This window comes from Eleutherodactylus coqui, chromosome 3 (assembly GCF_035609145.1).
Source record: "Eleutherodactylus coqui strain aEleCoq1 chromosome 3, aEleCoq1.hap1, whole genome shotgun sequence".
NCBI classification, from domain to species: domain Eukaryota; kingdom Metazoa; phylum Chordata; class Amphibia; order Anura; family Eleutherodactylidae; genus Eleutherodactylus; species Eleutherodactylus coqui.
This window is the reverse complement of record NC_089839.1, coordinates 297429376-297446480: the sequence shown is the minus strand read 5'-3', so window position 1 is coordinate 297446480 and position 17105 is coordinate 297429376. Positions and strand designations below refer to the sequence as shown.

The 17105-nt window shown below is 42.7% G+C and overlaps 1 protein-coding gene across 1 annotated transcript in view; it reads left to right on the top strand.

Moving 5' to 3' along the window:
• Positions 1-17105, top strand: part of COL24A1 (collagen type XXIV alpha 1 chain) — a 276971-nt gene that overhangs the window by 65138 nt on the left and 194728 nt on the right. Inside the window, exon 5 of the mRNA XM_066597768.1 lies at positions 12398-12451. Within this exon, the coding sequence (XP_066453865.1) occupies positions 12398-12451 (54 nt within the window). The remainder of the gene's footprint in view (positions 1-12397; positions 12452-17105) is intronic.

Here is a 17105-nt window from a genome sequence, read left to right as displayed (position 1 = left end):
GTGTGGACCCGATGGCCAATCTGTGACTTAAACTTTCATTATCTATAAAATCCACAGCAGGTGGCAAATCTGTCACCTTTCTGTTTAGGCCACTTTCACATAGTAGGAGGTTATTGTCCTTTTTATAGACTCTAAGGATGGCTTATTCTTTCTATGGAGCTTGCATGACTCTGAGCTTGATTTTGTGCACCTACTATATAAGCAATGAATGTGGCTGCATTGGCTGAACCTACTGATTTAGATGAAGTATTCACATACAGTACTTTTTGCTACTGTTATTTATATAAATCACATATTTTTGTGCAGATCTTAGTAGTATATCAAAGTTCCAGAGGGTTCTCCAGTGGATGCAGGCTTTAATACCATAAGGGGGATTCACAAGGAGATTACCTGATTTTGAACTGAGCTCTGAGCCAATCACTTATCACTATGGCTATTTCTTATGGGTTAATTGAGTGGATGTGGATCCACCAAGTCACAGATTGGTTTGGCTTTCGGACATATCCCAAGGCAACACCTGAGATTGCCTGGTCTTCACCCTTTAACCCCACCAGTCTGGATGTGGGCTTTGCTGCAGGATTTCCAGGTGACTACTCAGGAAGTGTTCCCAGTACTGTGGCAATTGACACTACTTAAGGCCTAGGCATGGAACTTGAGGGTGTTAACAGAAGCGTAACCAGACAGTCTGGGTCGAGGAAGGTGGCACACTTCCAAATGAGAAACTGTTGAAGGGTAGCCCCTCTACATAGTTGTTATATCTGGGCCCCACTATGAAGTAGTAGTGGGGTGGTTGTTCCACCTAGTGGCCAAATGCTTAAATAAGTTATGTTAGTGCTGTGGGTTTTGTGAAAGTGTCAAGCCAGCTGATTGGATGGGTAGAATCAGGTGGGTGAGCAGTGTGAACATGTGAGGACATACGTGCAACTCCCTAAGGGAGGTGAGGTAGCACAAGGAGAGGAAGAGAGAGAATGTGTGCTGAGTGCTCTCTGCCAGGTGAAAGGTTGAAATGGCTTATGGGCTTGGGGAAGGCCCCACCGCTATGTGCACTGTGTACTGAACCCCACTACCATTTTCTGTGTTATGCTGTTCTAACTGAGACACTGCCATCATGTTTGCCTCATCCTGCTCCTCCATCAGTCAGAAAAGACCTTCACATTCAAGTTCCTGAGTTTAACAAAGTCTGAGCACCATGGAAGAGTCAAGGTATGTCTGAACATCCGACCCTCGCCCCAGCAGAATGAAAAGCTGCTCCCACCACCAAGCACCAACCCGACCACCGGTACAGAACAAAGCCAGAGATTCGGTCACAGAACAGGTTCAATACAGTAATTCAGGCCATAGGGCAGGAGCATTTTTGATATCGCAAATCGGGGTCAGGAGTGGAGACCGCAACCTAGTAGAAGGAAAGACGATATCGGGTAACCAGGGAATCGGAACAACTTGAAAGCACCCTGAGCCTACCAGAAGGAAAGCAATACTCAGGCATCCTCCACAGGGAGGGGATATAAGCATGTAACACGGGGAATTGGCAAGGAACAGTTGGGTACTGGCCTTTTAAGAGTGCAGCCGAACACACATGCCCTTCGGGCTGCAACCAGACAGAGTGCCGACATCGGAGTGACGCGACTGCTACAGCGGGGAACAGAGTGCACACTGCGACCGCCAGGAGTGGTGAGTCAGGGGCCGCACACCGTAACCTCTCCACTCCTACATACAGTATCACCTGAGCCTGTCACAAAACAGATGGTGTTACTGAGGTAGAAGACACTTGATGCCTCTTTAGGATTAGGAGATGAAAAGTTAAAATTTATTCTTTCGGGCTGCAGAATAACACAAGCGCTCTCCTTCGTTGATGGGTCCAGTCTAAGTGTTTCTCAATGGCCAGATGAGATATCGGAAAAAAAACAGGATCTCCTCAGAGATGACAAATGCCTCACTCCGCCACAGGTTTCCACCAGATCTTGTTGCGATTAATACGTTTTGCAATTGAAAAAGATTGAATTGGTTTTGTTTCAACAATGAAAGTGACTTTTTTTTCCTCCAAGTTTGTATTTTGGGTTATTTAAGGAGACCGTACCATTCAAGTGCAGCCAACTGTCTGTTTGAGATCAGAAAGCATTTACATGTGCACCACTGACAAGGAGGGAATGCAAGTCATCCGCTTCTCCACTTCTCCAGTGTTCTGCAAACCTAGCTACAGGGGAAAAGGAAGCTGGGCCGTGTCTAAAATAGTTATGCAATGATGGTGCAAGATGCTCCGGGCAACGCACTCACCGCTACGGTGTCTTTTATAATCCCTATTATCAATGGTTTTAATTTTGAATGAAAGTTTCAAATGAAAGAACAATTCTAAAAAAATATTTAGTATTTTAGTACAATTTTATTTGTAGTGGTCTTTTATGTTATTATAAACTGAAATGCCAAAAGTCGTGGTACAAGAAATATGGTTTACGACCTCCTACTGCTTGGCAGAGTGCATCAACTCAACATGGCATCAATTCCACCAGTGGACAGCAGATATCTGGAGGGATGCTTAGCAATGCCATCTGGATAGCCACCCACAGCTCCGTGGTATTTATAGGTGCAGGATCTGGGGTGGGAATGGACCTCTCCACCACATCCCATAAATGCTCTATTGGGTTTATGTTGGGCGAATATACAGGCCAAACCATTTGTATAAACTATCAAAACAAATTCTGGACAACTTGGGTCTGATGGCACAGTGCATTAACCTGCTGTAATATCCCTGTCGTGGGACAGTAACTAATATTGTGTAGGGCCCCCTCTAGCCCAGCAAGGTGCAGAAAGTCAACATGGTTTCAATTCTGCAAGTAGACGGAAGATATTTGTAGGGAAGTTAAACCATGTTGCCTGGATAGCCACCCACCGCACCGTGGTATTGTATAGGTGCCAGATCTTAGGTGCGACTGGACCTCTTCATCCCATCCCTTAAATGCTCAATTGTGTTCATGTCGGGTGAACAAGTAGGCCAAACCATTTGTAAGAACTCTCCAGAATGCTCCTCAAACCAATTCTGGACAACTTGGACCCGATGGCACGGTGTATTATCCTGTTAGAATAGTCCATCCTTGTGGGGTGCATGAAATCGATGAAGGACTGCAAATGGTCCCCAAGCAGTGAAAAGTAGCAGGCATCGGTCAATGACCTGTTTAGGTGTTCTCAAACCATGAGAGCACACCTCACACCAGCATGGAACCACCAGCAGCCTGCACAGAGCTTTGTAGACAACGGGGGTCCATGGTTTCAATTCAACAAGGAATTTTCAACACTCTTGTACAATCTGGTTTGGACCCTCTGTAAAGAAGTTGTCTGTGTTTGACATCCCTGATTGGTCAATGGGGAGGGCGGGGCGGGGGGGGAGTGTTTTGGATCCCCTTTAAAACCAGTGTCAGACTGAGTTTCCTGGGGTTCACCCTCGATCTATGCAGGTCATGTCCCATACACTTCAAACTGCATTGCAAGCATGGTGTTCTCATTGCATCACAGTGCAGATCATCAGTAAGACCTAATGAGTTATTTGTGAATCATCCCATAAGGATAAATCCTAGTAGCAAGTGACTGACTAGACTTTTGGGGGCCATTATTCTGTCAGAGCCTGGGCCCATTGGAGGTTCTTCTGGCACTCTGACGGGCAAGTCCAACCTTGCCTACGATCAGCTTTTATAGGCGAAGGAACCCATAAGGTGTGTTCACAAGGGGGGTCATTTTGGTGAGGATCGGCACTTACATCCGTGTCAAAAACTAGACCATTTGTTCTGGATCTTGACATGGATTTTCAGCAGATTTCAATTGAAGGGGTGAAATCTACTGCGGATCTATGTCAAAATCCATCCTACACCAAATCCGCTATGTGAGAATGTACCATTGGTATAGATTTTGTCACAAAATTTGCTATAGATCCGCAGCAGACTTCAACCCTTCACTTGAAAGAGGAAAATCTGCTTTTGATCCACTGCAAAAGCCATGTCAAAATCTGGATCAAATGATGTGGATTTTGAGTCTGTTTTTGGTGCTGATCTACAATGAAAATATGCATCTGCACCAAAAAACACAGCGAATAAACGCCCCCTAAAAGGTTAGTAAGGGCTCCTTTACATCTACGTTAAGTAGATCCGTTTTCCTGCTCCACTATGGAAGCAGAAAAACTGCAACCATTGGCTGATATAATAAAAACAAATGAACCCCATTGACTATAATGGGGTCTGTCGGGCTACCATCCAGCATTTCCCAGGACAAACGCACACGGCATGCAGTGTTATTTCCTCCTGTATTTTAGCGGAATTCACCAGCGGAGGTTTGGAATGGAACCTCCAATGTTGATGTGAACAGACTCTAAACTAGACTAATATTTATGAAATCATATTGGGGAACTACAAGTCCCTATTCTAATTGTACTACTAGATTCCAGTTGCCAGCAGCATATAATCTGTAAGCCTTGCACACCACATCATTAGAGTAGCTCCAAACCAGATTTGCACATTTTGGTGCAGATCCGCGACAAATTTCATCTTTTCAATTGAATGGATAAATTCTACTACAGATCTGCATCACGATACAAGTCAAAATCTGCACCAAATCTGCTATGTGTGAATGCGCCCTGAGGGTGTATTTGTAGGGGCGATTTCTCCCGTGTGAGTTCTGTCTGATTCCAAGACGGACTGAACTGACATGGGAAAAGAATGGGTTAATTCCCTCGAGTGATTTTACAATCTGATTGATAGTCCGAGTTTGAAAAATTGCAGCATGTCCTATTTTCGTGCCATCCTTCAAGAATCGCCCATTATTTTCTTTTGAATAGGGTCATACACACAAGTGATGTTTTCTTGCATCACACCACAATGCGGGAAACAAATCGCGGCACGTCCTATCTTTGTGCGTGCTCGTGCATTGCATCTCCCAGTGTTTTCAATGGGGCCGGTGGACAGCCGCGGTGGAGGATCGCTACTTCCCCAAAGTGATACGAGGCGGTTTTGAGATCCGCAGGAAAATCGCATGTTGGCGAGTATATCGGGCCGTGATTCACGGCTTAATATCGCGCTCGCCCGTTTGAAGTTAGTCTGATAGTGAAGAACGCATGAACAAACTGGTGCCATTTTCCCAAATGGCACAGCAAACGGGAACATCTAGGAGGGGATGGATGTTAATGTGGTCAATATCCAATTGTAAGGTGTTATCGTTGGGTCTAAAAAACAAAGAGAAGTTCTCTGTGGTCTGGTTTTGTAATGTAGGTTATGAATGTTGCTTATTAAAACTGTCAAAGGAGATGTTTATGCAGCTTCCTAAAACGGAATGTCTTTGTTGCCCATAGCAGCCAATCACAGCGCTGCTTTCATTCCTCCACAGTGCTCTTGATAAAAGAACTTCACTGTAATTGGCTGCTAAGGCAACAAAGACAGTTTTTGGGTTTCATGAATCTGCTCCTATGTCTAGGAACGTCTTGTGAGCAGCAAGCAAACATGGAAAGATGCCACGACCCATTGGGCTTGTTGGAGGTCATTGCTCTATGGGTACACATGATCTGGGCTCATCTATCTAAAGATAGGTGCCCAGCAGAACTCTGTTGCCCAAGGGTCCACGTCTGCTTGGAGTTTGCCCTGACGGCTACTACATAAACCTAGACTTGCACTGTTTTTTTCATGCTAATTAGGATAGACCATCAATGTTTGAAAATGATGGTCTACCCTCCAATATCCCCACTGGTCAGCATAATGAAGGGGGCCACAGTGTCCTTCCAAGTGTCACAACCTCCATCATTGTGCTGATTGCCAATAGACTCAGAGGCCAGACAATCGCCTACCAAACGAAAGAAAACTGTACCAAGTCAGTGGGGCTTGGTCATCAAGATATATTTATTTTTATGTTCATTTCCAATCAGACTAAAAAAATTTGAAACTTTGGAAAATTTGTGTTCTTTGGAAGGCGGCGGTGTCTGAGACCTTGCACATAAATGGCACGCGGCCTAGTTGGTTTAATGGCTTCCTGTGGTCGGAATTCTACTTGTATAACTAAACCCAGCCATGCCACCCTCTTCAGCCTAAACACTCTGCTGCTATCAAGTGACAGTAGAATAGATCCATAGGATTACATGCGTTCCCAAGTGGGTGGTCCGCTTCTTTAAAGGAAATATATCCATATGCAACAAGTAATGGTTTTTATACTAAGCATGGGAAAAAAATTGCTGTGGATTATATGTGGTTTTCTGTGTCTGTAAATATGCCAATTATGCTAATTGTCTTGGCAAAGAGAGAGGATTAGAAGGTTTACCTCACTGTAGTGTTTAAAAAGCAGAAAATGTAAAAAAAAAAAGAGAAACAGGAGGGGGTGTGGCTTATTTTCACCAAAAAAAAAAAAACTAAAGAGGTTGTCCACTTGTAAACCATTGATGGTCTATCCTTGGGGTACATCATCAGTAGAAGATTAGTTGGAGTCTGCTGTCATTTACCCCCACCGATTAGCTGTTCACCAAGCCAGTGCCCTTGTGCACCAAGCTGATTTCTACAGGAAGCGGACAGCTCTGTTCTTACTGCAGTGGCCAAGCTTAGTCTTGCAGGCAAATTCACATTGAAATAAATAAGAACTTAGTCTGCAGTGCTAAGCCTGACGACTGCAATGGGAACTGAGCTGTCTGCTTCCTGCTCAGTGCACAAGTACAGCTGCTTACTTAACAGCTGATCGGCAGGGGTCCCGGCAGATCTACTTTGATGGCTATTCCGAGAACAGGCCAACAATAGTTTACAACCACTTAAAAGGGGCTGTCCAATTGTAAGCTCTTGATGGCTTCTCCCTGAGGTAGGTCATCCATAGTAGATTGGTTGGAGTCTGCCGCCTGAGACTGAGCTGACTTCTGCAGGAAAGCGACAGATCTGTTCGCACTGCAGTGGCTAGGCTTGGTATTACAGGCAAAGGTCCCATTGAAATGAATAAGAACTTAGTCTGCAGTACCAAGCCAGGCCACCTCAGTGCGAACAGAGCCGTCTGCTGCCTGTATAAATCTGCGCAGTGCATTAGAGCATTGGCGCAGCGAACAACTGATCGGCACAGGTCCCATGCAGTGGACCACTGCCAATCTACTATTGATGGCCTATCTGAAGAATAGGCCGTTGGTAGATTTAACTGGACAACCCGTTTTAAGCTGGTCATTACAATAACTGTTAAAGGGGTTTTTTTTTATCCTGAGGTTGCTCCTCAAGAAAAAAGAACTATTTTTGTTTTTTTGGATCTAGTTCTCCTTATCTCTACCTCTCTGACTCTATAATCCTGACCTGCTTTCCATATTATTGTCATGTGACTGTGGCTGACAGTCGAGCAATCCTTTGATCTTGCGATATCATTATAAACGACATATGCAGAGCAGAAGGGATCTGTTGAAGGTGGTGGCAGGCGAACAGAGGGCTTTTTTTTTAAGATGAATATTACAATTTGACTGCCCAACCTAACCCAATCCAATAGTCCTTATTTCTTTGGCTCTAAATTGATCAGTTCCGAGGGAGTGAAATTTGTTTGTTTGGTCAGAAAAACTAGATGAACTTTCATTTTCATCTTGGTCGTTACTGGTAAACATGTGATTATAGTTTTTAATCCCCATCGGAAAGAAAAAAAACCTGCAGCAATATTTGTGTTTAGGTCCATCTTTCTATGTGTGACGGCTCTAATGTGCTCGTTCCCAGCAAGAGAAACCAAGTAATCTTGTAGATATCAGACCTTTTAATGGCTAACAAAAATACATGATGTTATAATGAGCTTTCAAACCTACTTGGGGTTCTTCTTCAGGCTTAATAGAATAGATCTGAAGATATATATATAAAGGCACAGACCTGGTGTGATTAATTTGCACTTTAAACAATACCAGAACAGTATGAGTAGAGGGGTAAATACTTAATTAGTCCACTGATAAGGGATGTGAAAGTTTTATGGTCTCTAAATTGATGTTAGTGGGTCACCAGGCCAGAGTGCAATATCTGCTGTACTTTTCTCATATTCTCCAATAATGCATGAAGCCTCTTGCAATGTTTATTCCTGTCTTAAGCGTCTCAAAGATGGTTATAAACTTATAATTCTTCTATGACATTGAGATTTGAAGTTGCCTTTTAATATAGTAACTTTCATATGTTCTATGCTGTGTCCGTGACTAGACTGTTCTGGTATTTTGTTTTAAGTGCAAATTATTCACACCATGTATGTATAGATAACACCGGCTAACACCGTACCAAACTTTTTTCCTTTTGACAGGCTCTAGATATGAAGATTCACATATCCCTAAGTTGTTTTTTTTCAGTGCAAACCAAGGATCAGAACATGTTTCCATCCGTCCTTTTGACTATGGCCGGCCTTAGCTACTTTCAACCCGTGCTGTCGCACAGGGCGTTGGCCACAAGCTAGTATGAAGGGAGGGGGGGACCGCATTTATGCAGTAAAACTGGGATGATAGGCCTATCAGGCTAGCTAATCTTCTTTCTCCATCCAGCAGTGTCTTTTGGAGCCATATGAATCCTCTTGCTGGTTCTGCCTCTTCTCCTCTGATATTCCGAGGCGCCACTGTCTGCCCATCAGTAACACTATCGTGAACTGGACACCAATTTCTCCAGCAGGTTCTGGGGTATTCTGTAGCTTCCTAATTGCAAAACTCTGATATGCGCACATAAGGCTGAGACACGTGTCCAGTATGAAGCTTACAGAGTTCTGGTAGGGAAAACAATCTCAAAACTTTTTACTGAAACACATACCTGCCCTTTATGGGCATATAGCATATGATATCGGTAACATATATGTATTTTCATTCGTTGAGCCATATAGAATCCCCCCCCCCCCCCCCAGGCTCCGTGTACAAACCTGCCTTTGTCTCCTCAACATGTGGGCAGGCAAAGACCAGCTTCTTTAATTCAGAAGTTGGGCTGGGGAAGCACCCAAGATAGATATACCTTTAGTCTTACTACATACCAATGTAATTTAACCCTACAGGGGCTGCAGAGGAGCTTTACATTACGCTAATGTTATAGCACACCTTTCACCATGCCATTGTCCAGCAATTACCATAATGAAATTATGCGGCCATCAGCCTCTACAGAGTTAAATCACTACAGCTGTGTAATACATCTAGTTTACACAGATCAATAGACCTTTTAAGCTAAGTAATCATTATTTCTACTACAATCTTAGTTCTGTTACTGTATTTGGCATAAGCTTGGTTCTGATGCTATATTTATGTGTTGAGCTTGGTTTTGCTACTATATGGCTTGAGGATGATTCATGCTCTGCTAATTGTGAGTATAGTTCTAGTGCTGTATTCATGTTATGAGTTTAGTTCTGGTGCTGTATGTATGTATGTATGTTTGTATGTTAGGAGCTTTCCTGGCGTGGATATGCTGGTGCTTTTTGCATAAGGGTTAGAGATAAGCGAGCACACAAATGCTCGAGTCCGTGTTATTTGAGTCGAGCTTTTCGTAAAATTCGACTACAATGGGAGACTCAAGCATTTTTGTATGCGGGACGCTGGGTGCCGAGTTTTTTTTTTTTTTTTAATTTCTTGGTTCGTCTCTCCCCCTCTCCGCCCCCCCAATTTTTGAGTGTTTTCACACACAGCAGTTTTTATGGCAGTTTTTCATGCGGTATTTGTAGCAAAATCCAAAAATTATTTCAGAAAGAACGAGAAGTCTCGAGGAAGGACTGCTACTTCTCCATCCTGCGGGATCCACTTCTCACTTTTTGCCAAAAAAACTGGATCAAAAACTGCATTGGCGTTTTTCCAAACACTGCAGTGTGATACCACCTTAAGATGTAATCCTGCGGTCATAGGGCAGCATTCTTCTGGCTGGAGTCTGTTTTGACTATACAACACATTGAACATGTGGTCTCAAAGTTTCAGATGTTGCCAAAGCATTGGAATCCCTCAAACTCAAAGCCCAAATATCATCATCTTCCTTCAAAATAAGTATGTGATTCACTAATATTGCTGGAGTATTAGACATGTCAGAACAACATCCGTTCAGTGAGCTATCCGATTTTTTGCTTGTAATGAGTAACCATTCTCTAATTCTAAATTACTGCCTGTATTCTAGTCCAGAGCTGTATTCACAATTCTGCTGGTTGATACCAGAAGCAGTCCACAATGTATTCCTACAAGCTCACCTGAGCTTTTAATGAGGTTATCTAGCTTTTAAAACTTAATGTTGTATCCTCAGGCATGCTGATCAGCGGGGGTGCTGGACGGTAGGCTTCCACCAATCAGATGCTGAGGATGGGTCTTTAATTTTTAAAAGTCAGATTAACCTTATTATTGCAGTTAGACAGGTTTTTGTTTTTTTTTCATTTATCAGATTACTATGTAATGCTTGCTGTAAAGACGGCACTTCCTAGAATGAAATCACCAGAGCCAGCTCTCTACAGATATAGAGTCAGCAGGGAATTATCTAACGATTTCAGCTCTGAAGCTACCAGAATTGTAACTGTAGCTCTAGCTGCAACATGAGATCAATGGCAGATAGGTAATGCAATGTGTATACAAAGTTGCTCAACTTTTTATGTGTATGCATTCAATATATAAACTATTAGAGGGACTATATCACCATTTTTTATTAATTAAAACCTGATAGAAAATTATTTTCCATTTTTCTCATCGGTTTTTATATCCTGATTGTAGAATTTTTTTTCATTCTGTTGTCTATACATGACTATGGGGACTATCAATCATTGCAGATCTACATTTAAAGAGACTTTGTCACCTACTTTTAGCCATATAAGCTAAGCTTATGGGCTGAAAGTAAGTAATCCGTGGAGTCCGGAGATGTTTTATACTTACCTCCTTTTTCATTCTCCTTGTGTGAGCGCTGGAAGCTGCTGTGGTGCATTGAGGGACGCTGCTAAGTAGTCTGCCCATTATAAAATTAGAACAAGCGGAATACTTAGTGCGCCGCTCAATGCAGTAAACAGTGGTTTTCAGCACAGACATCGGGGACTCCATGGGTCACCAACTTTCAGCCCATAAGTTTTCGCTTATAGGGTTAAAAGTAGTTGACTGATTCCCTTTTTACAGCATTTAGAGGATTTAGACCAGGGGGTTTCCCGAACTGTGCTCTGCGGAGCCCTTGGGGCTCTGCGAGCGATTGTCAGGGGCTCCGATGGAGGATCTCGGTCCCAACTATACTCACCACTGTATTGGTGTACCCAACAGGCTGTGCTGAGTAAAGCAATGTGCAGGACCTGGGATCGGCATAGCAACGCTGATCACACGAGTCGGCTCCAGTCATGTGATCTACATTGCTATGCCGACCGCAGGTCCTGGGCGTTCATTTACCCAGAACACCCTGTCCGGACACCACTACAGAGGTGGGTAGAGTGAGGCCAGCTTCACACTGCCAAGGGCAGTGATAAGCCATACCCTAACCTCTCCCTTGACTACACCCTTTGTACCGCTTTGGGGCTCCACGAGAAACTTTTCCTTCAAAAAAGTTTGGGAACCACTGATTTAGAGAGATGCTCTAGGGTCTCTCTAAAGCATCTCTCATTAGGATCTCTTTAAAGCAGCGTCATGGGACATCCTCACAATGGACAGGAGGGGGCCCATTAACTTGTATGGGAGATTGTTCTAGGCATGTTCTAACACCTAATGTGGAGGTCATTGTGCAGGGAGCACAGCTGATCACCTCTTGTGAATGGTGGATTCTGTGTTATCTACATATAAGTGTTGCCTCTCAGTGTAATCCTGCCTGTGATGTTAGTAAGATGACTGTTACTTCCTGATATGTAGAGAGAACTTTTCAGCAGATTGTATTAGGCTCTCTGGTCGGTGCGAAAACTGCATGATTTTAGGATTTTTTTTCTTTTTTTTTTTAGGTGTAGATCGTAACCAAAAATGTCTTTCAAAATTACCAAAAATTCTTAAAAATGTTTAACGCAAAAATGCGACTAATAGAATAGGTCATTTTCTGATGACAGCTCCCTTTAAATTGTAATTAAAGTGTTTTGTTTTTTAAACTTCTGACATGACCTAGTGACATGTTAGAAGATTTGATCAATGAGGGTCCAGCTGCTGAGATCCCCACCAATCGCTGGAATGAAGGAGTAGAAGTGCTCAGCTGAGTGCTCTGCCTGTCCGGTTGTCACTGCTAGTGATGCACAGACTCCATAGACTTTCTTTGAAGTCCGTACACCACTCTGAGCAGTGATGGAAACGGCTGAATGGGCATAGTGCTCAGCTGAGTGCTTCTGCCAGTTTGTTCTAGAGATCGGCGGGGGTCTCAGCAATCTGGACCCCCATCGATCAAACATTCTGACATGTCAGAAGTTTGCACAGTTATGTTGCACTTCAGTTGAAGGAAATCTGAAGAATCTCTGTAATCATGCAATATTTTCATTTAACGTTTTGGACTCTATTTTCTAGGGATTGGTTGGACCCCATGGCAATCCTGGATTACCCGGCCCACCTGGTCCCAAAGTAAGTTCACCTTATTCTTCATCTACACACAATTTATTATATTGAGAGCTATGATGAATGATGAATGTTGACATAATTTGCGTCTGGCTTCACGTAGGTTGAATGCTAGAGGGGAGTATTTTGCATTTAACGATAACGAATAAATTAGAATCAGAAATTAGAGAAGAGTCCAACAATATGTCAATATGTTTTCTCTAAAACGCTGCCAAGATAAAGGTGAAATACTCTCAAGCAGCCCCGAGCTTCAATCTTTTGGATGAAGCTCATCTTATCTCGGTACTTTTGACCTCATCTCATTACTGTACTTGACTTTGTAGCATGCAGTTATATACTTTGTAACTACATGTTATAATCATCTGAGAGCCTTCTACAACTTCCCACCCGATTGAAGAGGCGATTTTCAAAGTGACTTAAATCCGACTAAAGCCATTTTCCACAAAACAGAATTTTCTGTGGTGTGACTTCAGACACTTTGGAAGAAAGTTTAATCTTTGTGGTGGTATTTGAGTGATTTTTGGCTATAACATGTTGCAAATGATACAGTTGCCATCATGAAAAGTACGCAACCACTCTTTCCTCAGTTTCTTCAGAAAATGAGTATGAATCACTTTGGAAATAGCTCTTAAATTATTCTTGGGCCACGACGTGATCGTTCTCACTTAGGCCATGTTCACACTTTGGTTATGTATTGAATCTTTTTAAAGCGAAGCCGTCACCAGTGAGGCTGGTTGCATAGCTCCACAGCCACAGCCTGATGACCCTAGTGTCATTTTTTTTTTTTTTCCCACATGGTCACCTCCATTCGCCTGAGTGGGCTCTTTGCAGATCCGGATCCCAGTGCTGTCATTGTTTCAAGTGAACAGTGCCCAGTGCTCTCTCTCAATGGATGATGTTGGACTTTTGAATCAAGTCCAATGTCGCCCATTGATCACTGTGGGGATCGCTCACTTGACACATTCACAGGGTTGGGAGCTGGACCTAACAAGAGCCCCTTCAAGTAAATGCAGGCAAGTACAGGAAAAAAAAAGCAGCTATAGAGTTTGCAAGGCCGTGGCCGCACGGCTATTATGCAGCCAACCCCACTGACATTACAACGTCACTTGTCATTTTTAACTGCTAAAAAGGGGTACCTAAAGCCAAAACATTTGTAACTGCAAAGGAATACAATTGCAAAATTGTATCACAGAAAGGGAAATCTAAAAACAATCAATCACTGAAAATGGCTATATAGTTACTGATACAAGAGGGCAAATATCTGCACCCCCTCAGCATGCAGGCAGCCAAATGCCAAATGAGGGAGCCAATTACACCTGCGGAGGACACCGATAAGACAACTAAATTCAATCTATATTTTTTCTCCCACCGTTCTCCACAGTGCATTATAACATATTCTAGTTAGGGAATTAACAAAAACAGAACAGTGTAGGCACTTGTAGAGATTCCGTCACCAGGTTCATTTATTGTGCGCTGAGTCACAAAGCCGTTACGTGCCAGCTTTAACCCTCTTGCATCATGCAGACTGACGGCTCTCTCCTCTTGTGTATAGGAAGAGCACTGTCACTCTGCATGGGGCGGGGAGAAGCCGGTATGGCCACCTCTGTGACTCGGAGCTCAGAGTTAAACTTCATGAATCTGGAGACCACAAATATATGAATGGAGTCAGAGATCTAACTAAAAGCTCTTGGACAGCAATGCAAGGTCTGTAACGGGTCCCCTACCTACCATGTGCGCTTTTATTATAGGGGTATCTTCCTATGGGATAGAGGGGCCATTGAGCCCTCCAAGGCTCCCGTACCCAGTAGTGACTGCTACCTCTGCACCCCCTATAGTTACATCTGGGTACGGGGTGCTATATGTATGTTCAAGCACAAGTAGTATAGTACAAAAACAATAAAGCGACCAAGTACAATCCCATAAATATCTTATTCATAAACCAGGAAAAAAAACTATTTAAATACAAAGCAGAAACAAACCAGGGTCACCATCTCATAAATAGGACCCCTTGTAGGAGCATCAAGATGGTAATGCATCATATATAACAAAAATGGTCCAATGTACTCCAGAGTATGGCTGTAAATTCTATAGGTCGTAAATTCTTCTGGCATATGAAGACACAAGAAATATTATACTACTAAGTGCAATAAATGGCAAAAAGTGGAATAAGCAATAAATATTGTGTCCAGTGACATGAGGATCAGTGCAGAGTACGGGAAGTACTAGACCATATGACATCCAATGAGTATAATGTGTGCGGCTCAAGAGAAAGCAACCATGTATATATGACAAGGCTATATAGGAGAATATAACAACGCTGCAGAATATATAAACCAGACCCCACGCAATGTAGATTCATCAGGGGGCATGTGATAATGAATGCTGAACCGCATCCGATATGGGAAGGTTATTGATACATTGTATCTCTACCTGAAGAACAACTGATTGCTTCCATGTGAAGGGGAGACTGATGAATGCTGCCTCATGGGAGGAGGAACTAAGTAATGTCACACATGTGGAAACCGAGGTGTTAGGGATTAGGAATGCCATAAAGATGATTGCTAGGCTGGGTCCGCACCTGGTGCTCCAGTGTGTTCCAATGGCGGTTCTACAGCATCATTGACGTGCATGTTACTTGTACATTAGAAATGCTTTCTGAAGCCTGATGACTTGTACAGGTGAAGCATATTAACCCCGTAATGGAGCAGGCCATTTTTATTTATTTATTTTTTTAATTTTTGATTTTCCATCTCTCCACTTTTAAAAAATCCTAAAACTTTTTTTTTTTTTTTCTATCCATCAACGTAGGGCTTGTGTTTTGCAGTAGTTGTTGTATTTTTAGTTTCAAAAGATTTTATTAAAGTAGCAAAATCTGATACATATGTCATTCATGCATCCAATTTTCCCCACGCAGGGGGCAGAATATCAAGCAAAAAGAATAACAACATTTTTATAGACATGTCAGAAATGTTGTCATAAACGTTTTCAGACATTATCAAAGCTATGCAATATGTCAATTTAATCATAAATTCTGAATTAAAACCAGAAAACTAAAAAACCTAAATTTTGGTCATCCAGTCTCTCACTGGATATTCAGTCTTGGTAGATTAGAAATGTAAATATTCAGCAATAAGAGGGTCAATAGGATAGTTCTAGGTCAAAAGTAGGTTGTGTCGATAACCTGGGATATATATCTACAAAGCCCTCCACAGCGCAGTGCCACCCTACATTGCCTCTCTCATCTCAATCCATCACCCAGCCGGGATCTCCACTCTGCTAATGAAACTAGACTGCGCGCCCCTCTAATTCGAACTTCTCATTCCCGCCTCCAAGACTTCTCCAGAGCAGCACCGGTCCTCTAGAATGCACTACCAAAGGCTATCCGGGCAATCCAGGACTCGCAAAACTTCAGGCGTGCTCTAAAAACGCACCTCTTCAGGGAGGCATACCGCGTTCCCCAAACAAACCCCTCTGTACTCCCCCTGATAACATGCTCTCTGACCTACTGACTGCAATCCCAGCCAGCCGTCATAAACCACCCCTGCAGTCATAACAATTCTGCCGTCACACGGCTAAATCTCTGACCATTGTCGATGTGTATAACATCTCTCACTCTCCACCTCACCATACCGGGCACATCTCCAGCCCTTTACCTTCTGTATCCCCCCACTACTTGTAGTATGTAAGCTCGTTGGAGCAGGACCCTCACCCCTATTGTTTCCATCAACTGATTACTATGTAACCGTGGTTCTGTAATGTTTGTTCTCTTGTCTTTCTGTATTCCCCCTGTCTATGTAAGCGCTGCAGAATATGTTGGCGCTATACAAATAAAGATTATCATCATATCAACCAGATCAATCCACGGCCCCCATGTCACTCCATATTTCTCTAGTGTATCAGATTATATAGCATGTAACCTTTCATGCAGGGCGATCTGCAAAATCCTGGTCAGCACTTCCCTAAAGGACAGGTGGGGCTGTTTCCATCTGGCCGTTATATGGATTCTGATCACCATATAGATATTTTGAATAAGTTTGTGAACTTGGTACTTAACTCTGGATGGGTCATCTCCCAGAAGGAACATCGTTGGAGATTTTTGGAATGAGCCTATAAATAATCTATGGAATAGACTGTGAATTAGTGACCAGAGTCTGGCCGCCTCCGGACACGTTCACCAAATATGCAATTGGGATCCCATCTCCAAGGACTTGTATTTTTCAGTGGTACTAGTTAATGTACCATAGAATGCACCGAAAGACTTTTGAAAATATCTAAGGGAAGTGAAATGGAAATAAACCACAATTTACGATTATGACAACACTAAATTTATTTATTTTTCCTTTTTTGCTGTACTACTTTTGAGAAATTAAATTTCTTAATATGTATTCTGTTTCCATTTTCTGGCCCTGTAACTTTTTTAGCTTTCTGTCGGTAGGGCTGTGTATGAGGGCTTATTATTTTGAGGGATGACCTGTGCTTTCCATTGGTAACATTTTGGAGTACATATGATGTTTTGATCGCTTTTCATTAAATTCTTTTTCTTAGAAACTGGGTGACCAAAAAAGCAAAATTCTGGTGTTACGTTTTGTTTTTCATTTTTCGTACAGACATTCACCATGCGGGATAAATAATGCATTACTATGATAGATTGGACTCTTTC